This window comes from Seriola aureovittata, chromosome 4 (assembly GCF_021018895.1).
Source record: "Seriola aureovittata isolate HTS-2021-v1 ecotype China chromosome 4, ASM2101889v1, whole genome shotgun sequence".
NCBI lineage: Eukaryota > Metazoa > Chordata > Actinopteri > Carangiformes > Carangidae > Seriola > Seriola aureovittata.
In genome coordinates, this window is record NC_079367.1 from 5533033 (window position 1) to 5560441 (window position 27409).

The 27409-nt window shown below is 41.4% G+C and overlaps 1 protein-coding gene across 1 annotated transcript in view; it reads left to right on the top strand.

The window, feature by feature from the left end:
• The window catches only part of LOC130167535 (calsyntenin-2-like), a 255034-nt gene that overhangs the window by 89940 nt on the left and 137685 nt on the right, over positions 1 to 27409 (top strand). The window contains exon 2 of the mRNA XM_056373821.1: positions 2885 to 3007. Within this exon, the coding sequence (XP_056229796.1) occupies positions 2885 to 3007 (123 nt within the window). The remainder of the gene's footprint in view (positions 1 to 2884; positions 3008 to 27409) is intronic.

Genomic DNA, 27409 nt, shown 5'->3' on the forward strand with positions numbered 1-27409 from the left:
ATACCCTGTATTACACATTTATTGGGGTTGTGCACTTGTCCCAAGTCGGAGCAGCAGATTAGCTTTTTTTTTCAGCTGCTTTCAAATTTTTTGCTTTCTATCTTTCTTTACGATAACGCACTTCCCAGGTTCTTGCTGTTTAGCTCCAGAGCCGCGTGTGCTAATTGTTCCGTATCACAATATGTTCCACAAAACACCCACAAAAGATCCTTTTTTCGACAGGTTTGTGTGTCTCTTAGCTCGTAGCTTTGGCAGCGATGACGCATATGCATCATGTTTCCCCTTGAAATTCCTGAACAGCAGCGTCAGCAAGCTATTCATTCTCAAAATGACATGGTTTGGCATTTAAACTTGAAATCCAGTAGGCCTATCATTTTACCCCTCACTGCTGCAGCAAACTAATGCATATTTATCACGTCCTAATAGACTAATGTGTTCCTATCTCTCTTCCCCTGTAAATGATCTCCTCTGACTGTATCAGGGCTCTTAGCCATGCTTTCTGCTGACACTCATGAATATGTATCTCTGGAGTGTTTGCATGTTTTCCCCAGGTCTCACTAGCTTTTTGCTGCTACCCAGTCCTCAAAAACGTAATAACAAAACAATCCAGTTGGTCCCTTTATCACACTCACAATATCTTTCTAAGTGTTTTTACTGTTTGCTGCTGTTAATATACAAAGTCCAAAAAAAAAAAAATCTAACGTCGCAAATGTGTTGATATAAGTGGATGTTGAGGTTCACGACAAAAAGTGTGATGGTAATTTTTCATACACTTAAAGTGACAGAAGCTGAATCTTTCAACCATTTATCTGCACTGAATAAAAATATAAAAGCGTCACTCATGTTTTTTCTCCCATTTGAAATAAAAAATCTAAGACTTTTTCTATAAACACAAAGGATACACACACACACACACACACACACACACACACACACACGACTCTGACCGAGGAGATGTGTTGTATTCTGGATGAGACAGATGCTGGTCAGACCAGATCCTGAACTATTTTCTGATCCACAAAAAAAAAAAAAAAAATGCACATCTGTAGCGCAAGTCAAGTGAAATCCTCACTTCAGTACCTTATAAATCTTTTTTTTTTTCAAAATAAAACTGCGCATTTTAATGTGGTCTTTTATTGTGACCAGCCTGAGGCACACCTGTGCAATAATCATGCTGTGTAATCATTATCTCCATATGCCACACCTGTCAGGTGGACGGATTATCTTGATGGAGGGAAAGTGCTCACTAACACATTAAACACATTTAAACACATTTGTGAAGAAAACTTTAGAAAAAGATGTCTTTTTCTGCGCTTTGAAAAAGTCTTTCATTTTAACATAAAAAAGTGGGAGGCAGAAACAAGTGTTGTGTTTATATTTTTGTCCAGTGTATTTAACTCTAATGTCTGAGCTTTGCCACAGACACAAAAACAATTTCCAGAAGGAAAACAAACAAAACTAAATTCATGTCGCTTTCATTTTGGCTGTTTATTTCAACCATTCATTACTTTTAGCTAAATATTTCGTTTTTTCTTCATGCTTGCTAACTCATTTTCATGCACAGTGTGACCATACGGTGTTAATGTGTTTCCACTGGTTGCTGGTGCTCTGTACAGTCAGACTTAATGCTGCAGCAGACAGATTATTGTGACTATAAAGGACGTCATTATACCACCAATTTAGATGGTATATTTGGATGGTTGTTTTCCTCTTCAACACAAATAAGTCAATATACATTTATTTATTTAATCAAAACAGAACTAGTTCTTCCACTGTCTGGCAGCTGCAGACGCACCTCCTATGTCACTTGATTAGAAATCACTAATTAGATTTTAAGAGCAGTGAAAACATTGTCTGGAAATGATGAGAATAAAATAAAATGCAGCTGCATTTGTTTCACAACAGCAACAACACAAGTGTTCTTTTTGTTCTCGCATTATAAATGAGTGTGACGTCTGGTGTAACGTTTGTCTGTTTGGGTTGTTTGGAAAGAGTACATTTGAGCGTTGCCAAGTGGCTTTTACTGGCATTCAGGGAATAATTGAGGGGGTCTGTAACAATGGTAGTTTGATTAGCGGGCCCACTTAGGATGAATCCACAGTCTTCGGATTTCTTTTTCGCTGAATGGAGAGTAATTATTGCTTGTGCACTTCATTTCAAGCATTTAATATGTATTTTTTTAAGCGATGTTTCTCAGGGGACCTTAAATTACAGCTTTGCTTTGTGTCATTTTCAATCCATCAATTTGAACTTGAACTTTCAAAAGCAGCCCGAAGTGTAATTGTAATTTTTCTGGCCCAGCTAAAATGCACTAAGAAGGACATGAGGGTTGCAATTGTTTTCCAGAACTCCTTTCTTCCTCTTCTTTTGACTGTAAGATGGGGGAAGAAATGGCAAGTGGGCCGGCATGGTGCCACACACAGCCCAGGGGGCCGTTACTCAATTATGGCCCTTAATCAGGCCCTCAGCACATGAACTTTGTTTAGACTTGGCCCTGGATACAGTTTTCTACTGGCAGCACAGTGGTGGTCATTGATCAAGCATGGCACTGGTGCTTTGAAACCTGCAGGGGATGTTTGAGCAAGAAGAGAAGAAAAGAGAGAGAAGAGGTGGTGGTGGGGAGATTAGCAAAATAAGAATGTCTTGTTGAAGCTGAGGCTGGAGGAGCTTTGCTAAGAAGGGAGTGAAATGTGCATGTATTTGTGGTTCTGCACACTGTATTTGTCTGTGAGTGTGCATGTCTAAATCATTTACCTGTGGACAGCTTTACAGGGGAAGTGAAATTGAAGATGTATATCTCAGTGCGTTAAGACTGACTCTTCTGTTGTACCTTGTAGCACAAGTATTTCACTGACATCTCACACTTTGCTTCCTGTCTCTGCAGTGAATAAACACAAGCCGTGGATTGAGACATCATACCATGGGGTGATCACTGAAAACACTGACATCGTTCTGCTGGATCCTCCGCTGGTGGCCCTGGACAAAGACGCCCCCATCCCCTACGCAGGTACGGTACATCTCAGTCCTAGTGATTGTTAACCGGAGACTAAGCGACAGCGGTAAAGGCGGGAAAACTCAGACCAAGTGGAGGCAGTTAACAATGACTCAGGTGTTAATCCTCACAGGGAAGCGTAGCTGCAGGATTTTACTTACAATAAGGATATAAACCATATTAAGCTGTCATGTGATGTGATGTGATATCACGCCGAAGGAGCTTAAATAGGCTTCATGTAGTAGAACTGCTGCATCACAGCTTTTTTTTTTCTTTCTTAGTGCTACTCCTCTGTGCTGCAACCATTTAATCCAATAATTCCCAGTAAGCACATATCCACATACAGGACTCATATTTCATATTTATTTAGAGTGGAGAGTGGCCCAAATAAGGCCCATGGTGGTTGAGGACACTGCAAAAAAAAAAAAAAAAAAGTCAAACCGGATTAGATTCTTCCCACTTTGTGACCATTCCAGCTCGTCTAAAGGGTGCCAGCTCTTGTGGGAGGACGTTAGCTGGAGGCTGTTGGCGAGCCCAGCCAGCCTATCTCCCGCCAGGCTGCTAATGTGGCCAAGGCCCATGCATGGGGCTGCAGCATGGGGGCTGGAGCCCACTCACACAGGCCCTCGAGCTGGGCTGGATGGATGGATGGAGATGAAGTGTTTGTATGTGTATGTGTGTGTTAATGTGCATGTGTGTATGCTTACTAAAAACATTTTTTCATTGTTTGTGTGTGTGTATGTGTGTGTGTGTGTCTGTGTGCATATGCTGTGGCATGGCCTGAGGGGGCTCACTGTAATGGCCACTCTACAGGGAGAAAGAGAGAAAATGATGAGACAGTAGGGAGGGTAGCTGGCTGACCAGCATATGTCCTCTGGCTCTCCACAGACTGACAGCCACACAATGAGACACACACACACACACACACACACACACACACACCCACACAAACACACACACACACACAGCAGGCAGAACACATGGGTATTCCTGGATTTCCTAAATGAGACTTATTAACAAACAAGAACATTAACATCACCTCCCTTCCCTCTTTTATTTCCTCTCATCCACATTCCACATATTTTGTGCATCTTACCTCTGTCCCTGTGCACCTTTTTGAGCTGTGCCAACAGACCTACACACACAGCACCAGTCACCCTCATGTGTTTACCTCCCTAAACAGTGATTTCCAACCAGGCAGATACAGTTCAGGGCAGAGACAGTTATCCAGTAATTAGCAGAGGTGAATCCTGCGCTCGTCCAGCGAACAGCCGGGGTGGCGTGGCAGGGCAGTGCTCAGGTAGAGGTTAAGCCTCATTTATTAGGCCGGCCAGGTTTTAATTACAGTACATTTAAGGTACTGACAAGTGATGTCTGACTGATGGTGGTCATGCTGCTCAATGGGTGATGGGGAAAAAAAACACCTTTATATTCATTTATAACCTCATAAAATCACCACCTGCTTCAGGATAATTAACACTGCACACATTTCAATGATGTGATTTCTATGCACATATATACAGTATATCTGGCAAACATTTTAATGTTGATTATTTATTAATATGCACGATTTGAAACAATGAATTTCCCATCTGTGCTCACCTGAAAGGACCTCAAGATCCAGTTTAATTCAGCAGAAAAATACCGATAAGCCCAGACTATTTCCTTTGCTTGTCCTTTACATAACTCCAAACCTGTCCAGTAATCGTCTCGGACTGCTGAGCAAGGTGCAACCGTCACCGCACTCACTGGTCTGGAACAACAGGAAATGTGGCAGTGCTGTGCCTGAAAGCTTGGCTAAGACTGACATCAGCCATCACTGCAGCGCTGCAGCAGCTCATGAGCTTCAAAATCTCAGAGACAGCATGTCAGAAAGAGTGAAAAGTACAGGTATAGATAGACTCATTGTTTTATGCATGAATGCGTGACTATGTCTGACAAAATGCAGGTGTCTCGCCCTAAGAAACAAATAAAATACTAAAAGGTAGGTGATATAGCCATATGCAAAAGATAACATCAAGAAAACAGACATCTTTAGCTTTCTACTACACCCAGGACTGTTTTTATTCATGAGTCACATGTGCTATGAGAAAAACTTGTTGTGAGCATATGCTTCTAGTCTGTCACAACATATAGTTTTATTAGTTGACAAGTGCCTGCATGAACTGTCAGTCATCAACTTGAATTTTTCCATTCCAGTGACAGCTATACATGGAGTCATGTTGTTGAAATTGTGCCAGAAAAGTGAAAAGTACCAGAGTGATGCTTCAGCTTGGTACAGAAACAATCCTGACACCTGCCAGTGTGGATACAGGGCGATTATGCAGAACTCCAGATTAGGTTTAATGTTAAGGTTTTTGAACAGCTGTCGTTTAATGAATTTTTTCTACAATATCCATATATGTAGTTCAATATACATACAATATATGTTCTTCCATTTATGCAAATACAGTTTGGTCATGGTCAAGCAACTAAAACACACAGACTGTATAAAGATGGACGTAGTCTCCGTGACGTCACCCATAGGTCTCAGTAGACTCGTTTTGAAGCTCAGAGTGGGCTTGAACTCTCCCGAGCTATCTGTTTCCGTCACTGTCTTTGTCTTCACAAACTATCACAACATCATCAGTGTCTTCCTAGAAAGACGCTTGGCATTAATGCAGCGTTATCCACTTATTTAAGCAACGTTTACCTCTCGATGACGACAGGCTTTTCACCCTGATGGAGCGTGAGCGTTGGGAACAGCTGTAAGAGTTGCTTTTATAATGTAACAAAAGCATATGGAAGATTCTTAGTGGTCTGTGAATTCATAACAGTTATGTTGTGCTAACTGTGATTCACTTCCGTTGACAACGGGAGCTAAACTTGAACAATGTGCAAATGTAAGGAACATCCTGAAATATTCACTCTGCTGCCTTTTCAAGTGAGGCTGTGTACTATGAGCTCCATAGCAGTGGATAATGTGTGAGACCAGCTCAGTGGTCCATTAGATTATTAAGATGGAGTGTCTTTTGTTGGAGGCTACTACCACTATACTGAGTAGGCTTATAAAGTGCCAGGTCAGCAGGGTTAATGGGCAAAAGCCGCGGTGAACGCTGTTATTTGACACAGGTTAGCTGGTTGTCAGTCACTCCTGGTTTTCTGTTGCCGGCAAACACATACAACATTTCCTCGTGGCGTAACACGCTTTTCATGTGTAAATCCTTCACTTTTACTGGTCTCCGGAGCCCTGCGGATTTTGTTTGAACACTGAGCTAATGTCTCACCGGTGACCCGCGTATGCACACGCTGCTCAGTCAGCAGCACTGGTGGGTAAGACAAGCTCATAAAACCTCATAAACACACACATGCGCACACACACACACACACTCACACGCACGTTCATGCTGCATAAATCATGTTAAACCCTTTATGTTGGCTCTGATGTGTCGTATGCAGTTTGCCTTCTCTCACACTCTGAGTACTTTGCATTCCCGCCTGTGTTCTGACTGACAGCAATCATCCTGCTCCTGAACAAACAATGTTTCTGATTTCTAGTTTTACCGCATTTACAAACCTGTACCTCTCAAGGCATTAATAAAAATCAATTATCTCTGACCTTGGTGTTCTTCTCTGAATCCAACAGCTTCCCATTACTCTGAAAACAGCAGGCGATATCGCATAGTCATCCACTGCCGTAAAACAAAGCAAATAGACATGAGTAAACATACAGGCTGGCTAATGTGCTGTGATTAATTAGCCTCTCACTGTCTGTCTGATTGGGAAACAGATCTCAAGCTAATTATGAAAAGTATCTCATTAGCACAGAATCAGCGAGCTTCGTACAATGTGTAGGTGGAGAAGAATGAGCATTGCAATGTGTTTATTAACGAGAGAGATTGAGAGGGTTTTCATTTGAAAGGTGAAATATGTTGCGTGACTCGGAGCTGGAATAAATGTTTGGAAGTGAGATGAATTACATCATGAGTAGGGAGGATAAAGGTTAAGGCTACAGTCAGTTTATTCCTTTGTAAACGACAAGTTAGTGTCTCGCTGCAGAGCGCTTTGAAGTATAAGATGCACGTGTTGACAAGGCAAATCAAACATTTTCTGGCTTGATAGGAAAAAATAAATTTCCAAGACAGAATCTTTGCTTGATTTTCGTCAAGGGGGTTATTATTGCACCCATGTTTGTTTGTTTGTTTGTGTTTGGCAGCAAGATTGTGCAAAAAGTACAGAACTGATTTGCATCAAACTTGGTGGAGGGAGGGGTCCTGGGCCAGGGAAGGACCCATACAAGTATTGTGCCAATCTGGTTAAAGCGACAGCTCCAGGAATATTTTCTTATCACTTTCCCTAACATTGTGAGATTTTTCAACACTTCCATCAGTTTCTCAGTAAATAATATTTGGATCTGGATGTAAAAATTCAGATGTATTTATGGTCTATTTAGATCTATGACTTTGCACAATTTGCAGATCCAGATGACAACCTGGATCTCACAGACGTGTGTAGGATTGTTTGGCCTTGGACGGGGTATGAGCACTACTGAGTGCCATTCCAGTCAGATTAAAGCTCAGCATGCATCAGTTTCATCATTTCCGTGAGCAAAAGTGTCACACATTATGCAAAAAGCCCCATATTGATCCAGTACGAGCGGAGTCTAAAATGAACTCATCCCCTGTCAAACTGTATAAATGGAAACTACGAGTCACTTTTATCTAGGCCTATCACGACTGAAAAAATATAGATGTGAAGTTAAAGAAGGAGCTTTCTGATGGGAGACCCTCTATGCCTTTTAAAAGTCATTTCATGAGCTGAATGAGAATTTGCAGGGGCCAGGGGGCTGCTTTTAATAAGGCAACAGTTTTTTTCCCTTTTTTTCAACAGGTGCCGCTGTCTCAATTCCCTCAAAATCCCCTACTTCAAAGCTGTTGCTTAAAACCATGATTAAAAAGTAACAGATTGAAATAATTTTGCAGAGAGATAGTCTATCTTAAAAAAAAATCCCTTCCACCACAAGGCTGTCAGATTCCTTTAATCTGTCTGTGCTGTCTGTTCAGACATTCCTCCCACCACAAATCATCCTCTCCTTCCTCTTTTAGTCATTGTGCTTGTATTCTGACCTAGAACAAGGCCTCACTTTCTTTCCCCGCTTCCTACGCACTCTTTTTTAATCTTTGCTCAAATAATTTCCCCCTGTCAGATTTCATCCAGCTCTGGTGCATTCAGAGGTTAGAGTGACATCCTTTATCCTCCCTGAGACTCAGCACTGTCCACAGCAGATGCATCATTTCCCCACAGATGACAGCTCTTTCTTTGTGGAAGATTTCAGTCTAATTACAGCCATTTTCTGGTGCATTTGAGGGGCCGATAGTAAACAGATGGACAGAACAAAGTTTTTCCAAGATAAGGATTTAACTACTAACACAGGAAACCTGTAAATTTGATCTCAAACACAGTGTTAATCAGTGATAATGTTAATTCATGCAAACTTATTTCTATACAGTTCTGAGCTGAAAAGTGCAGGCAGCATAATGACTGTCTTGCTTCTGGCATTCTGAGTGCCTTAGTCTTTGGCTTCAAGACAATGGAGCCATCACTCTGCCATTGTTCACATACTCATTTATTAATGAAGTGCTGAAATGCAATCTGCTTCCTCACTGAACCACACAGATGAGGGAAATAGTCTTTGTAATGAGATTTTTTTTTCCAGGCTTTTAGCTTTTTTGTCTTTTGATGAGTTACAGAACTGGCAGAGGGGAGCAAGTGGAGTCAGTGCCGCGACTTACCCCTTTGTTCTTTCAAAAGGAAGCGAAAAGGAACACGTGTTAGGTTCTCTTGAATGCCATTAAGCAGAATTTCCAGTCAACTACCTCCTCATCCCACTGAGAAGCAGAGATGCTTGACTGATGTGGTTGCTTTCAAACCAAGGCTTTCAACTGCTGCTGAAATCACAAACTGATTTTGGGGGCTCTGTCCTTCATGTACTTCAAATCTGAAGTGCATTTACTTCTGTTGATCCTCTTTGACTGAAATTCTGCTATACGAGCAATATTGTCGTGTTGTTGATCTGTACTTTGATCTTGCAGATATTCCAGGTTTTTCTACTCAAGTCCTTCCATACACTCTTATCATATCATTATTAGTACCAGACCAATTCACTGTTCCTCTCATTATTGCTACCAGTATAATTAGGTTTGGTATATTGGATGTCAGTTTCTCAGTCTTCTCCGTGGCTGCTGAGCTAAAAGCTATGTTAGCTAACATGAGCTAAAGTAATGTCACAGACAGGAAGAACAAGCTGCTGCTGAGCAATGACTGTTGGAAGATCCTGATTAAGGTGAATAAGATATGAATGTGATTTTTTTTTAAAGGATATGACTAAAGGATTCTGACTATTATTTACTTTTTGCTAGCTAATAGCTGTCAGCTAGTGCCCCACTGTTAGCTCGCTAAAAGCTTCGTGGCAGATGACGCTAGATTTCTTTTTTTGCGATCAAATTTTTATTTTCATTTCCATTAAGTCCAACAGAAATATTTCAGGGGATACAATATTATTAGAATGGATTTTCAAAGGAAGACAGTTGGCCCAAGACATAAGAACGTGTTGTGGGAAAGAACACAGTGAAAGTATTGACGATAATAATAATAATAAAATAATATAAATAATAATAATAAAAATAAATAAATTAAAAAAATAATAATAATAATAAAATATAAGAAGAAAAATAAAATTACATACATAACCTACAAAAATACATTCATACACACAGACATATATTGACAAGACCGAAGGGACATGACATCTAGAAGCAGTAGATTTTTTTATTGCCAGATTTATCACTCTGTTGGTATCCTCCCATCAAAACCATATATCGCAGTTTGCAATGCATGTTTATCAGACAACAGCCAACAATTTAATTTTGTAATTTGCCTAACTCATAAAATAAATGTTGTTAAAGTTAATAAAATTTAAAACTGAGAAACCTGCTAACAATATTGATTCTTATGGGCGACAACTGGGTGTAGGAAAATGTTCTGTTTCAAGGGGGAAATTGCTGTAATGGCGTCCTGTAGCTCAAACCTATACAATAAATATTTTTGCATCTGTATCCTACACCTCTGTTCTGTGAATTAACACAGAAAGTTATTGTCATGCAAGTGGGACCCATTCTATGACGTGGGAACTATAATATAATCACAGGTGTGACATAAGGTGTGAAACTACCTAGCACTTACATTATGTTTGATTATAACTGTCGCTGCATTTCTTTGCATAATACATTGACGTATGTGATCAGGAAGTGTCAGTAGCTCATTGTTCACATTTGAGGAAACCAGTGACGGTGAATATTTGCCGTCGGTGTGTTTGTTGAAATTTGTATTCAAGCCTCAAGGCCTGCAATTACAGTGTCAACAAACTGTCTCGAGCGCTCCTCCCGGGAGGCGAACATACAAGGACGAGACCAAAGGTCTGCTCTGAGTCGACACCGTCTGATAGAGAGAAGGATGTTGTTTCAAAGACTCTCCACTGAAGTTTAACTCTCGAAAGAAGCACTCCATGAGAGTGATCCATGTTTTAGCAGTTTGTCAATATCACATTCATCACTTGCCAGTACATCACTGCTGCGCTTCAAAGAGTTCAGCTCCGCTTTTGATATACAACTTAAAATTTCGAGGTTCATCCTGTCTACCCTTGAATACTTGTGTTTTTCATGGCGATATCTCTGATCTGGCTACCAGTCCTATCTCCAAATCATTCCCTCTGACTTTCAGTCCTCTTTCTGCCTGTTTTCCGAGGAGGACCTCCCTTTCTCTTTGAAATTTGACGGTTTTCTCTCCACTTGAACCCCCCCTCTCTTTTTTCGCCTTGCCATCACCTACTTTTTCTCTGCCTCCTCTTTGGAGCTGGAGAGAGATCCACCGGACACACACACACTTTAGCCAATATAAGACACACTGATCTGGAAACAACTTCATGAAAAACTTCAACCGGATCTGTTTAGACTCAGACAAACACACTTGTTGGCTTTTGATTTTCTGTGAAGGAACATTCAAGATCAGCATTCAACACAGCAACACAGTCAATCTCCACGCCTCTCCTTCATTTACCTTGGCTGTAGTTTATTAATCCCTTACTCTTTCATTCCCTTTAGACTTTTACTGAATGGGTACAGTCTTCATACAAGGGCAAGAAATTGTCTGTCACACTGAATAAAAAAGCAATGAACTGCCGTTATTAAACATCACCCAGGAGAGCATGGAGAAATGAATGAAAATCTCCTTTTGATAGAAACAGTCAGAGCTTTAAATTTAATACTAATCCCGCGCCCACATCCATGTAGTTAATTCCGGGATTGCCTTGGACCTGTAGCTCGGTATTTCAGAGCGCAAAGGTTATTAAAACATCATTCTACCAAATGTCTCGCAGCCTTAATCACCTGACAGTGAAATCACCGCAGAAATCATCCACTCCTTTCTCCGCTGTTATATATCGAACGGATCGCACTAATTTTTCAAAGTGAGATGAGGCATTGTGGGATTTGTGCAGCCACGACAACCTGGGGGATTCGCAGTGATGCTCGCGATCAGAGGCCAGCTTTAGCCTCATTGGGCTCAAGCTTGCTATCTCCACACCCGTGTTTTATCTTTTATTCTTTTCTTCACACGTCATTATGGATAATATGATTTCCACATGTTTTCTCAATTAACCGTGAGAAGGCTGGATGGGATGGGTGAGTGGAGGTGTGGATGGGTGCACCGGGAGGAAAAAGGACTGCTGAAAGAAAATACTTATGATAAATTGCAAAAATATGAAGTAACTTCATTTAATAGAGTGCGATTTAACAATCCCTCATTGTAAGCGGCTGCATGTGGAAAGGAGGCGGTGGAAGTTTTATGTGAGGCAGGTTTCTCCTGTCTGCATTAAAATGAAACGCGTGCACTGACTTGACACTTAACGCTTGCTTAGTAATTGATGGCGGTCCTCTAGCAAACATGGAAAAATGGATGTTTTAAATAAACAAAGATTACACAAAAACATGACAGGGAAGCGACAGGGATAATTAATAGCCTTGGATCACTCCAGATGACAATATCCAGGAGGCTGCACATCAAGGTTATTTACCTGAAAGGAGAATACATTAAATGCATTAGGTTTTTATTGCATGAGCATTAATGAATGCTTCTGGCTCCTTCTCCCTCAGAGAAAACACGACCACTACAACTCCATGGAATATTCATGTATTATGAGTATTATATGAATCCTCATGAATTACAGTGTGTTCCTGTGGTAGCTGACTTCAGACACTCATGCATGTGCGCTCCCAATCTTCAAAAAACAAAAAGAAACAAAGCCATTAGATTTGTGCTAGGCAGAGAAAACGTGTTCCTCTAAACGTGGCTGAGTTTTGAGTGCAGAAGAAAATATAGTTATATGACAGAATGGGAACAACAAGAGCCTCCAGGGGGGAGGCTCCATCCCTATAGTCATAGAGGTTTTAAAAAGGTACAAACAAGACGAGTCGCATGAGTATTGAAGGGCCTGGTTGAGATGGGGGTAATTGGGTATAGAGAGAGAAAGAGATGAGGCAGAGAATGAAAATGACAAGACAGAAAGTAGTCTCTCTCTTTTTTTCTTTTTACCTCTTCCAGCTGGTATATATATTCTTGTAAGTGGCATGTCGCAGGACCCCGCTGTGAGACGCTTGCAAAATTACTGAAAATTAAGTGTACAAGATTGGCCACCAAAATCCAATCTGCTCCCAGCCTCAGTCATTTTGTAAAGTTGACGATGCCTGGGAACTTGTGACAGTCCAATTAAGGACATTTGCATATCGGGAGGCTTAAATTATTGTCATCCGCTGGAGCATAAAATGGAGGTGCAACTCAGGAGGAGATAGTGGTGATCTGCACTCGTACACCATGGAGGAGTATGTGTGTGTTGGGGGGGGGGGGGGGGGCTGCTTTTGGTAGCTTACATGCAGTGTAAATATTCCCTACATTCGTTCCCCCGACTCATCTGTCTTCCTGTATTGTCCGCTCCTATCTTTCTCTTCTAATACTTTCATCCCCTGTTCCATTTAAGGTCTCTGCTTTTTCTCTACAGCTTCCTGTCTCTTCTCCCTCTCTAATCCCTTCATCTTCACAACCTCTCGCTTCCACTGGCTGTACTCATGCCCTCAGTCTTTTTTTTGAAGGAGCTCACCATTTAGCAGATGTTAAATTTTTATCTTCTAGATAAACGGACGGGCCGCATGGGTGTTGATGGTACTTGTAAAATCCTCCATTACCAAGAGTAAAAGTAGATCTTTTCCAGCATCGCACGGTGAACTCTCCCTTTTATCTGTCTCACTCTTCTCCCATCTTTGCCTGAGGCATGTGCATGGTCTTGGCCTTATGTCATGGAGGCACAAGCAACAGGAGGCACAGCGCATGTGAAGGTATCTGTCAGGCGAGAGACAGAAGCGAGGTCTTACAAGGAATGACTGCAGGCTGCACGTTCAGGCCATATAAGACAAGTGTTGATATCCATAAGAAGATATGTTTCTATCTGTCTCTCTTTGTCTTTGCATCAGCGCCAGCCCGCCCTCGCTTCTCTCTTTACAGCGTACATGTGTCAGATCCCAGCTGCAGGTGTTTACATCACATTCAACAGATGTGTACCTGCATGGCACCTGAGCGTGTAAAGTGCCATAATGTGGCATTAAATTAATTGTAGCCTTATCTCAAGAGTCACTGCATGCCGTTTTGTATTATATATTGTCAGGCGTCGATTCCTGAGAAGAAACACAATAGTCAATGATGCTGTTATTCTTTGAACAGTCTGGTCATACAGTAGCTTCTGTAGCAAACAGAGGCAGTGGTAAACCATAGTTTCCTCCACACTATAAGTTATTTATGTCCACAGTGACTCATGGGTTCCTGAAGTTTTCTGCATCAAAGTTGAAGTGGAGTGTGAGGCGAAGGGACCGTGCAGTACTTCCCTTCAGGGGCACTGACGTTATCAATTTTCTGCTTCATCACATGCCCATTATTTTTATCAGCCAAATATTGTTTTTCTGTATTCTCGGGTGTTTGAACTTCAAATTCCAAAATCGTTAGACTTGTTACAAGCCATAAAGTTGACATGACTGTCTAATATTACTAGTTTAGTTTTAGTACTTAATCTTTCATGAACTACAGAGTCGCAGTTCATGAACTCAAATTTATTTATTTTTTGTAGAAATTTTAAGTGTTTTTTGGGGGGGGGGCATTTTTGCCTTTATTCAGATAGTGAATAGAGAGACAGACAGGGAGGTCAGGGAGTTGAGAGGGGATGACATGCAGCAAAGGGTCACGGGTCGGAGTTCAACCCGTCATGTACAGAGAGCGAGGCTTTTGAAATGTTGGCAACATCATTGAATCCAATCTGGAGAATTGTCCAATATCAATGGCCTTGTCTGGCTGTAGCACTGGAGAACTGCTGCAGGTTAAAAGCACAGCTGTTACATATTGTGGACCCGCTGTGTGATATTGAGATATATCTTGCATGGCTACAAACGCGGCTTATCGAAAAAGCCTACATCAGTAAACATCAGGTTTCGGTGTCAGTACATCAAAATCAAAGAGCTACAGCCTTTAATCAGTTTACAGAGGGAAATGTTTTGTAAATGGGACAGACATTCCTGTTTCTCCGCCGTCAGCTGGCATGCAGAATCAGTCAGTAGAATATAAAATACACTGCTCTCTTTGATGGGGGTTTTTGTAATGTGGTAAAAAACACCTTTTACAGAAGAACTGCTGAATAACCCGCAGTCTGTCTCCTGTACAGCAACGTGTCTATGTGGCAGGTGGCCAAGAGGGTGGTCAGTATAGAAACACATGACATTATTAACCCAGCTGTCACTCTTGACTGTCACTCTAAAACTACACCTCCCACTAATGTTATAACACTGAGGTCAGGTCCTCAGCGATGACACTCATCACACATATCTTGGCGAGCTCCGGCTCAAAAGCCTGACCTGGCACTGAGACGATGGAGACCTTCTTTAGTTTTATTGAACACTGTCTCTGAGCTTGTGCCAGAACAACATGCATTAACACATGAAGGAGAAGCACTCACTTAAAAGAGGTGGAGAGTTGGAGTAGAGGAAGAGTTTCAACTCAGGCTAAGTGCTCACTATAAGTTTTTCCGCCTGTGAAGCCATGTCCCATTTACTGAATGCAATTTACACCTTCATGCCAGAACAGTAGACACCACTGGATGAGCAGATTACGGGATGCCGTCAGTTTGCACCTTGTTATGTGCTACCTCAGCAGCACTCAGGTAGTGCCAATGTGCACATTTTAAGTAACTACACTGCTGAAATTGCAATGGCTCGGGTGACATTGGCAAAGTGTCTCGCGAACATCGAGAATATTTGATAGTCCTTATGGATCTGGAGCGCCGTAATGTGTCACTCAGGAGCAGCCAAGGGAGCTGACCCTCCCTCCTCAGGCTAGTGATGAGGAACTGCTAGCATGTGTACTCTTAAAGTATGATTTACTGTGAAACCCATTCGGACAATCTGGAGTGAATCCTGTCTCTAATTGGGCACCTGTGTGTGAGGCTTCAGTACGCTTCAAGCAGGGTTCATTTCAGATCATGTTACAGCATCTTAGGGAGGAATCTCATGTTAAATGCTCATGTGGACGGGATGGTTAATGATCAGCCTATAGAATGATTCATCCTCTCAGGTAGTCCACATGCAGAAATGTCCTTGAGCAAGACACTAAACCCCAAATTACTGCCAGTGGTGAGGCCTTGCATTTGTAACAAGCTTCTACTTCTCCTACATCAGAACAGAGAACGCTGCTTCCTACAATTTCTGCAACCGTCCAAAACTGACAATCTGACAAGTATGCCCATTTCACGCACCGACTGCCGAGGTGTGCAGAGTTGGGGAACTGTATGTAGGATTTGAACTTTCCTTCAAGCTCTCTTCTTTTTTTCTTTTTCTTTTTTCGCACAACTACCTCCAGAGGTAATATTCAACACCGTGACTCCCTTCAAGGGGAGGCTGTCCGAAACTGTGCACAGTATGCCCTATTTCTACTATTCATTGCATCTCATGCTTTTCATGTGGCATTTTAGAAAAGGTCTAAACAATTTTGCTTTATACTTAGACTTTATACATTGTACAATCAAATTCATTTTAAGCATACTGAAACCTTTGGTACAATGATCCGAATCAAAATGTCACATGCTTTGTGACACTGTGTAGTACATGTCACTTTTAACACATTAAAGGTCCCGTATTTTACACTTTTCCGGTTTTGAAGTGTTGATATCCTTAAGAAAACATATCGGTGGTTTTAAGTACCAAAAACTAGTCAACAGGTTGGTGAGCCAGGGGAATGGCTGAGTATGGTGACTGCTTTGTTGTGACATCACAAAGTTACAGAAGTCCAAATGACTCATTTTAAGGCTCAGTTTCTGAATACAGGCTGTGTGCATTTCTCTGTGGACTGAGTGCTCTGATAATTTCAGAACCTAGAACTGCTTTATAATTAAAAAAGACTTAGTGATTCACTTTATACAACATGGCACCTTTAAAATGTCTGGAAAATACTATTACTACTATTTAAAAAAAACACTAATTAGAGAATAATTATGGTTACACTTTATTTATATAGTCCATCTACAGAGAGTTTATAAAGTGTTTGTCATTAATCTTTGTTTCACATTTGAGTGTTCAACTAATGTTCTACAATGTAGATACAAATATTGAATAAACAGTTTAATGGTTAGGGTTAGGGAAACATTTGAATTGTTGAATCTCCACTAATATCATGTTGAAATGTTACAAATACTCTCTGTAGGAGGACTGTCCAAATAAAGTGTTACTATAATTACAATTTTCTTTGTCGGCCAAATCCCTGTCTTGCAAGACATCCCTCTCCTCAGCCAATTATTTCACAAACAAGACTGCCCACATTAGCCTCTCTGCCCCGTGTGAGTTACAGTTACCCAGAAACCCCTTCTGCTATGCAAAACCACATTGCCACAACCTTTAATCAGACTTATTTTCTAGGGGTGGCCGGCTCATGATAAGTAATCGTCAAGTGTCTGGGGATTTTATCTTGTGCATTTAATCACAGGCTTGAGCTTTACAGCCCAGATCCTCCTTTACCACTCAGCTCTCCCCAAATAAAAAGGACGGCTCATTTTCAAGGAGCGCCTTGTGGCTTATCAGAGGTGATATGCTGTCTTCACTTCCCCTCAGGCCTGTAAACTGAATGCATTAGTAATGAATCACTCTGCAACCGTACCCAAGTGGACAACAATTTGTGTCCATCCCTATCTGCTAACTCGGTTTCTCCCACAGCCCTTGTGTGAGACCTGAGGGATTTCTGGAAGAGACCAACTCGTGTCGAAAATAGGGGAGAACGTACTCATACTGTATTGTCAGTGAGAATGAGAGCCATCTTAATACCATATGCGTGTCAGACATGCAACATAACCCTGCCCATCAGCATTATTGTAGTTTATTAGGGTAGCACCTTAGCTGACAGCTGAACAATTGTGTTTTACTTCTGCTGTTGCCCGATAGTGTCATTTTCATGCTCCTAGCTCTTACCTGTCATTTTCCCCTTGCCTGATCCCTTTTGAGATACTGACGGTTACACACAGACCGAGGAATATGGAAAAGACTCACTGCAGTGCACTCCTTCATTGGAGCTGTCATACTTCATTGAAATGAAAAGCCAGCGGGAAAGCATAAGAAGCTGAACCAAAAAAAGAATAAGGAGGTTAAAATGTAGAAGTGAGAGAAACGAAGGGTTTGGGCATTTATCATCATCCACTTGACACACAGGAAAGGTGACAAGCGGTGGTGATAAAACAGACATGGAAAGTGATAAATGTGGCTGGAGTGTAAACTTTAATGGCCCAACCTTGGATAGGAGCAATTTGCCAATATTTAATTAACTGTAATGTGATCAATCAGAGTGTTAAAGGATGGAGCTGTTCCGGTGGGGCACTCTGCCAGCCGCACTTGTCCTATAGCTCATTTAGCCTTGAGAAAGCTCCATGGAAATGCAGCGATCAACAAAAGCGGCTCTGGCTTGTGTCTGAAGGGATCCCATTGTCAGTTATTTCGGTTCAGCCTCCTCAGGTGGAGTTGATTACTATGCGAAGACACAAAATGTACACAGCTGATATTTGGTCTCTAGACTCTGAGGATGTCACTCCACGCAAGAATGCACCAAGCTCGGCAAAGCAGGGACTGACGTGAGCGGTGATGATCATCAATTCCCCCAGGGAACTTAGACTCAGAGTCCACAGGTGGATGCTGGGAAGAGATGGAGCGTATGAAATAGCAGTGGTGAGAATTTTCATACTTTCATGTCTACTAATGTGGAGTTTTGTGAGCCGATCAAAATCTTTTTGGCAATGAATATACCAAAATCTAACTAAAGATCTAGCTATGATTTATTCAAGTAACATTAACAAACAACAGTAAAAAGTCACTCCGTGGCAACAACTGAGCCGGGCTTGACCGAAGATGCAATTTTTTTGTCCTGTAATGAGACCTTTTTAAAAAGTCTGACAGCTTCTGGTTTTCAGAAAACACCTTGACATATTTTGAGATAAACCTATTTTACACTCACGGCACTAAGAGCTATTTGTTTCCCTGGGCGTCCGAGGTCAGCTCTACTTTTCTGAACATGTGTGCTGTTGTAAATCGAAGCAGCTTTCTTTTCTGGCTGCCCCCCAAAAAAGAAAAATCAGACAAATAGATGAATGAATAAATAAACTCCAATCTGAAGCCCAGCTGTTATTTGTCTGAACTTTGGATGAAGATCCCAGAGATGCCCACCGTGCTGTCTGTCAAAAATATATTCCATCAATAAAATGGCACATAAAACTGTTGAGGAAGATAGACAACGGCTCAGGCTGAGTGAAAATGAAGTACAAATTGATGGCATATATTATCCCAACCTCAATTTCCTATTTGACCTTTTTAACTCACCACCAAAAAATAAGGGCCCCCCTGCTTTCGTTTCGGTTGAGTTCCCAATCTGTCAGAGACGAGCGGGGAGACAGTGAGGTGGGAGCCCTTTGACAAAAAATATATGAATGAGCTAATAAAAGCTCGGCTGATTAAATTAAGAAGGTAAATGGATTCCTGCATGTGTAATAAAATAAAGCTGGATTGGGTATAATGAAATTGTCTACTAAAGATTTAGTTTCTTCACTGCTCTTTTCTCCCCTGTTAGAGCTGGAAGCCGGAGGAGGGTTACAGTGACAGGCAGAATGAGAAACTGGGAACAACACGGGTCGGCTATAAAATGGAATGAGACACGCCAGTTTGTTCGCCATCGAGCGCTCAGGCACTCAAATAGCATTTAGTTGGGTTTCGTTCTCTAAATCTATGAAGATGGAATCATTATGAAGTCCAGCGCCCAAACACAAGCAAAGCAGGGCTTGTAAACAAAAGGCACATGGACTTAGACGTCATTTCATTATAATGTATCGCTCCTCATAAATTGAGTTTGACATTGTACAACTACATGACTGAATAGATTAACAATAAACATAAATGAATAAATGAATAGAAATAATGAAATAATGTTTTAAGCTGACACTAAACTGAACAATATGAAATTTTATATACTGTCAATTTAAATTTTAAATAACTTTCTTTTTTCCCCCATTAGCCATCAGTATTAGTATTGTAACAGTAGCTACTCTTCCTGTGGTCCCCATAAATTTATGGACAATACTTCAACGACAACAGGAAATTGAAATAAATTTGGGTTTAATATCTCGCTCAAGGGCGTCACAGTAACTGCTGGTAAGATATTTTTCCTGCTAGTTGTGAGATTAAACCATGTCTCTTCTCATAGAGTTGATGATAATAAGGCCGGTCTCACATTTGAGGATGACTCATTATATGACTCACCTTATGGGGGAAATTGCCCTTTTCACACCCCATCACACCCTGATACTGTCAGATAGACATATTTGATTAGCTGTGATTAGATTAGTACCTGCCCACTGGTGGATGTATTGCTGGTGATGTTTTGGATAAATATGATTTTAGACATCATACAGTGTAATCTGTACTGTCCTGTGAACCTTTATATGGCAGCTAAAAGAAATAAATTTGACAGTAACCTGGCTATGAAACTTGATGTGGGACTTCACTTGATTATTTTCTGTCTTTTATTTTTTCTCTTGTTCATTTCCTGGGAGAACTTGGTCTTTGTGGTTTGTGCTTTTGTAATGTCTCTGTCAGACCACAGTGGACGCCTCAGGTCACAGTATCATAGGGCAGCAGCAGTTTTATACTGTCGACTAGGGCACTTTTAGTTCAGCTCACCTCAGGGCCTGACTATCACTTCTTCAACCTTAATGACCCAATAACCTGTATACGCGCACACACACACACACACACACACACACACACACACACACACACACACACACACACACACGTATACTTCCACCATCAAAACAAGCGATTCATCAGTACTGATTTTTTTCCCCCTGAGGGACTATGTGTTAATTGCAGAAGACTAATCGATAACTTCCACTAAACGATGGCTCAAAGGCATGTATGTGTGTGTGTGTGTGTGTGCGTGCACTCGTACACCTGTGTGTGCATGTGTGAAGCCCGTAGGGAATAAGTACAGTCTTTGCACCTGCATGATGGATGGTGTGAGTGTTTTAGCCATCAGCATTGTTTTACAGGCTGTGAGTGGTCGTCTCTCTGAGCTGACCCTGTGACGGGCAGCCTGGAGCTCAGCCAGCAGCTGGCAGGCCGGGACACAGCTGGACCAACGACGGCGAGAGCAGTCAGGAGAGTGCCTGCAGTGCTGACGATAAAACATCTTCTCTCTTGTGCACAGAGGATTGTAAAAGACATGTATTGTTGGTTGCAGGGCTTAAAAGAGCTATTTGTAAGTCTTTCTATTGCTACATAGCCGGCGTTAGCATTAACAGCTGTTTAAGTAGCAGTCTAGAAGAAATGTTGCAAGTTCAGCATCAAACTTCAATCCTTTACTCACCAAGGGCTGTCTCTATGGGTTTCTGGCTGATACTTTTAGCCATGCTAGTACCATGGCTTTAGGAATGGTAATTTAACTGTCTGTCAATGGGACAGCATGCTTACATGCTAAATGAATACAGTGAACATGGTAAACATATTTACTAGCACTTTGATGTGAGGATGTTAGTATGCTGATGGAAACATTTAGCTCATATACAGCCACACAGAGCTGCTAGCATGGCTGTCATCTTGAATTGGAATTAAGGCACCAACAGTTCATCTTTTCTGTTAATGGGAAAGTTCAGTTTCCTTGTAGATCTAACAGATCTGCTTCAGTGTAAATCGGCATAATGACAGCTCTTGTTAGTGAAAATAGTGGGATCTCAGTTTAAAAGAGGCCACAGTTGCACACCTGGAAGCTGCAGAGTACAAACAGTTCCACTTCGTGTCATTTGCAGGTTAAGGGCTTTGCTCAAGAGCACTTCAGGGGTGGTAGAGAGGGAGGCACAAGCACTGCTCTTTCTCTTTCCCCACCCAGAGTTGGAATTTTCCTTTAATCTTGCACATCTCTTTGCAGCATTTGCCTTCTGACAATCTACTTGTCATATTTTCCTTTAACAGCATCCATTCATTTCAATTTGGATAACTTGGATAACTGCCTAAATCCATCTCATTTAAGTTGAAAAATGATCTTGGGTCAGATAAACACAAGCATTAGCGCGTAATGGAATTGAAACCCCTAGAATCAAAACTTTGGAGAAGTTATTGTAATCTTAATGCATCACTAGCATTAGCCACTTTTAAAATAGCAATCAGACCCCTGCTGGCGATCAAGATGAGACAACAAATTAGTCCAACCCAGATAATCAACAACATCATTGTGTACAGAAAATAGGAGCCTCCTTTTATTGTTAGGAGTATTGTTGGGGCTATGATTACTGCAATAACAAGCATGGACTGAACTGTATTCATGGATTCTTTCCCAACTTTTATTTTACTGGTTAACACAGAAAAAAAATTCTTATTCTGATTTTTTTTTTTTTTGCGAGTTCCCTCTTATTTGGGATGATTGAAATAGACATGTTTAAAGACTGTGCCTTTTCCAAAGATTGGGAAACCACCAGCTGTGCACCGTAGCTGTCATGGATGGAGGAGTGTGTGCATGTGCCGGGGGAGAGGATAAAAACAATAAAGGAAAGACGGATGGAGGGTCGCCTGGGGAGTGGTGCTAAAGCACTAATAATGCTGTAAGGAATTTTGGTAATTTTCTGGATGAAAAGCATCATTTAGCTGCAGACAAATTTGCGTAATACTCCATAGTAATTAGAATCTCTGGGACATGATTATAGAAGGGCGTCAGCTTGAGCGATGGCAGGCTTTGAATCCAGCAAGTCAGACTCGATACGGCAAAAGGCTGCAACAATAACAACAACAAAGGGGAAATTAATGTAAACACATTAGCAGAGTATTATAATAAGAGTCCACGCTTATTTAGAAATTTTAATTATCATTCAAAGCTGTGGGTCTGTTATTACTAAATATTGTTCCAGCTAACATGTTATTACTTGCATATTTATGACTTATCAAACCTCAAAGTCGAGATTTGGAGCTTAGAGGAAAGTTTCAAGATGAAAAAATAAGTTGAGGAAATGTAAAGTTATCACTTTGTGCAACTAAAAAGCACCGTTGCAGTATCAAAAAATGCATGTCATGACCCTCTGTGTGTTGAGTTTGGTGTTACACTGGAAAAACAAAACAGCTTTTGTTTTTGAAGACTGTGAGGTTCAGTAGACCTTGGCAAGAGAAAAGAAAGTAAGACAAGGTGCCAAGCAGGAAATCCCAAGCCGGATTTGAAGCAACAAGATGTTCAAAGTTTGAAGTTTGTGATCTTGAGGGATTGTGCACATGCGTGGGTGAGTTTGTACTGTTTTTGTCTTCAGATTTCTGTGGAAAGTGAAGGGTTTTTTTTATAGTCGGGCTTTTGCTTGCCTTTCACTGGAGACTGTCAGCGGTGGAACCAAAACTACTGTTCTCAGGGTGACTTAGCCCTTAGTGGACTGTCGACCACAAAATTGTACCATCGCTCAAAGCAGGCATTTAGTGACTCAATTTGTCAATCCTCTAAGCCTCATGTCCAAGGGCCATCTAGCACTCCCTGCCCCTTGTAATAGAAATCAAATTTAGCTTGACAGATCTGCAGCCTGCTGAATGCCTGCACAAAGAGTTTTATAAGTCTCGCAATGTTTTGCGATGAGCATGAACTCTGGAAAGCAGATTACACGTCATGGAAAAGCAAGCATTAAATTCTCTGACAACATACGGATTATATGATCTATTGTGTGTGCAACATGTATTGGCCTCACTGACTTTATGTAAAAAGCAGAGGACGTTTAAGCAATAAAACAGCTCAATATATTTTCTTACTGATGATTAACATTCAGTGGAAAACCCACAGTTGGTTAAGGTTAAATGGATGCTCCATCCTCTAGTTCTGCCTCCACAGTACGATGCTCTCACCTTGCCAAAGTGTGTCAGGCACTGTGTCCCAATTCAGAGGCTGAATCCTCCCACATCTGAATTTCTAGACCCAATGTGTCATAACAGGCTAACAGGGCCTGTCCCATTTCCCTGAAATGCAGCCGAGAAATGAATACTGTATTACCATTAACGCGGGCGGCGATAGGAGGTCACTTGCGGTAGCTGTGGCATAGCCACCTAAGGAAACCTCCATAATCTATAATACAAGTAGCACTCAGTGGAGGGCTAACAATAAGAGGCTTAGAGTTTTTAAATGGCAATACTGAATTGAAAAAAGAGAGTCAGCAGATAGCAAAAACAACCTGCTTGCAAGTTAGTGGAAACAAGATTGAGGATTAAATTATTTTATATTAAATGTTTTTTTATCAAAGAAGCAAATAAAGCAACAAACAACTGCAAAGATACCACTGAGGATGATGGTGATTTTGAGGACATGATGCTGCTTGAGCTAATGCTAATGCTACTTAGCCGGTCACCCATGCCGGTGACAGCATGACATGTCCAACCAGCCACACTTAAAGGTTCTGCATGCCCTCACAGGTGTTTCCTCTTATTCCATGTACCGAAAAGAATTATAGCCTGTCCCCTCCCGTGGTCCTGAGGAGAGCTCGAATAAGGGAAAGTGAAAACACATGATTCATGAATATGCAAATAACAAATCCCAATGTCCCCCGTTAGACCTAAGCCCTGAACCCCCACGGACGTAATTGATGTCCATGCTTCAGGGCATCCCCTGGCAACCATGGTAACCCCGTGTTTAACGTCACAACACTATGAACTGTGGGTAATTTCCTCAGGCAATGTGTGCAGAAATGTGGACCTGTGAAAAAAGTGTGCATAAAGAGCCCAAAATGTCTGCCTGAGGACACATTGTGCACTTGATGTGTGTCCACGAGGATGGACATCAGGGTTGCGCCCATGTGTCTCCTTTAGTCTTCTGCAGCTGATTTTATTTTACTGATTTAATTCAGTATTGGTGTATGCTTGTGTTTGTGCTTGTGCTTAAGAGTGAAACTTACCTTGTGTGTGTCTATGTACAATTCCATTAAATATTGCTTTTGCACTGGACAACTGGGAGTGTGTTTTCTTCTGAAAGCAGCAGTATCGGTAGTGAGGTGGGGTCTCCATCGTGGGTCTCATTCATAGAGACTGAACACTACAGAGACTAAGTTGTTGTGGCAAATGACATCTCCATGAGTCAGGTAAACAAAATACCACATGTACAACCAGCATGTGAAACAATACAGACTCAGGAACATGCGTTCACCACAGGAGCTCTGCTATAGCATGTGCTGCTGTTTGATTAACTGACAGAGGTTTAACATTACACCTGCTACCTCATACACTTTGCTGCTTGTACTCCATTTAGGTGGGTTTCCATGTGCTTGCCACTATACAAGCAGCACGCTGGTATGTCAAATGTCTAGACCTGTGGGGAAAAAACAGAGACACATTTGAGATTATGCAGGTCCTGTCTTCTTAAGAAATGAGTCACACAGTTTTGTTCCGATATGAAGCTAATTTGAATTGAGAGAATTGAAACAGACTCTCTGTTGAAGGAGCTGTGTGAGAAAAATTGTAGATTGGTTAATTGATCTGAATGAATTTAAGCAGCAAGTGTGGGAAAACCATCGTTCGGTCCACTTCTTCAGGAACATTTGAAACAGTGGTTACGTTTATTGTTTTTTGAATTAGACCTGAGAAGGAACCAGAAATCCCCCACACTGTCGGTCACTTTATTTAGTCACGTATTCTTCGGTAGGACTTAGCAAAGGTCACTCATCACTCATAGGTTTGTGAAGAGCAGTTTTGAAGCTTGGCAATGTGAAGTTGGGTATTTTAACATGGGAGTCTGGGGATTGATTCAAGTGGCTGTTTGAGGAGCGGTTGTTTTTAGCACTTCCATGTTGGTTTTGAACCAATAAATGGTCGTCATCATCATGATCATCATCATCATCATCGTCTTTGTCGTTTCCTAAAATTCATATAATGTTCTTCATTATGATTTGTACTGTTTTGTACTTGTACTTGTTGCTCCCCTCTGCCTGTGAGTGTGAGGTGAGAACGGCTCATTACTCATCACAGATACTGTGTATGATTGTTGTCTATAGCAAGTGCGCATTATCAAACTCAGCCCTGATAAGAAACAGCACTCTTTTCCATCAAGGTCCTTTTTTTAATCCCCCTCTTTCTCCTCCCGCCTTTCATTTACACTAACTGTGTGAACAGTACAAGCACAAATTAAATGCCTCATCTGAGTAATGGTTGAGGCTTTTCACAAAACTGCAGCTCGATAGCTTTTAATGCAAAGCTGAGTCATAATAATAAGTCAAGGTCGTGCCAGTATATGAAACTGTACAGCAGGCATACTGTGTTTTGGGGGAAACAGACTTTTTGTGTTTCATTCAGTGCATTTCAATGTTTTTTGTTTTTTTTTTTAAATTCAATTTCCTCACTTTGAGTTGGATGCAACTGGATTTTCTCAGTGTTGCCATATGCAACATCAGAGGCTGCTTTTACTCAGCAGCTCCCACCCTGAAGTATCAATATATGCATTTAGGATGGAAATGACTGTGAAATTCACTGCTGAACACAATTACTTTATATAGTCCCCTGAGAGCAGACAAGCAGGAATCTGTATGTGAGGAGACGTGTGTGTGTGCATGCGTGTTCACAAGTGTACAATATATACGACAGTGTGTGTGTGTGTGTGTGTGTGTGTGTGTGTGTGTGTGTGCATTAGAGAGATAAAGAGAGAGGAGAGGAAGTGTCAAAGGCAGCGACAGGGACAGAGATAGCCTTGGAAATCCAACAGCTCTCTCATCTTTCTTAATGATACATTTGTGATGATGATATCTCTCATTGTAATTTGAAGTGCGTCCGCCTGTGTCAGAGCCGTACAAGACAGGATGTCAAATTGGGGTCTCAGAATGGGATGTTTTATTAGCTGCTGGATATTGCCAAGGTGGTTAAGATAGGCTATTTGATTTGCACTGGTCCTTTCATTTACTCAGTTTGATTTGCGATAAGTGACTTTTCCTCAGGAAGAAATCAGCAGTAATTTCACAGTTTGTGCTCTCTTTATGTCTTTTCCTCTTTGTGCAACTCCCTCTTCCACCCTCTCTCTCTCTCTCTCTCTCTCTCTCTCTCTCTCTGATATGACGAGCCTCGTGGACTGCTTGCACTTCTCAGGCGCTTCCACGTGCAGCCTTGTGGCATGATTGCGGCAAATGACACAAATGAATTGATTCCAATACAAATGAACTCATGATAGTAATCCCATGCTAAGTGGCTGCTGCTTAATTTCATATTGATGAATGAACTGCCTCAGCCGGTCCTCAGAACAATGGTTTCTAATTAGAGCGACACTAATTGCAGACGCATTGATTGGCTGGCAGAGCGATCTTGTGAGGATTCTATTGGATCAGTTGAAGAGCTGTTCCTGGATATATGAGTTTGTATTTGTCCGGCTTTAAACTTAGAACAGTGACTTTCTCAGCTTTAGAAGCCTATATATTGCTAATAGCCTTCAAAATTCAAATGATCTTAAGGCAACAGCAGGAGGTGTTTGAAATGTCAAGCAGAGTGCGTTCACAACACTAGCGGGCGGGCTGTTAAGCAACAGAAAATAAGACAAAACATGGTGCGTTGCTGTTGCTGAATATGAATTAGTTTCATGTGCATGCATCAGACCTTCAAAACGCCACGCTGTTGACCCTTGCGAGGCATGTAGCTTCTGACAGCAATGAAAACAGCAGTGAAATATAAATGAGTGACTCGTCTCCAAATCATGAAAATGTAGGTGAACAGATGAATTAAATAGATAAAAGTAAGATGAAGGTCAAACTCAGACATGCAGCAAAGCAAAGGTGGAGCATGA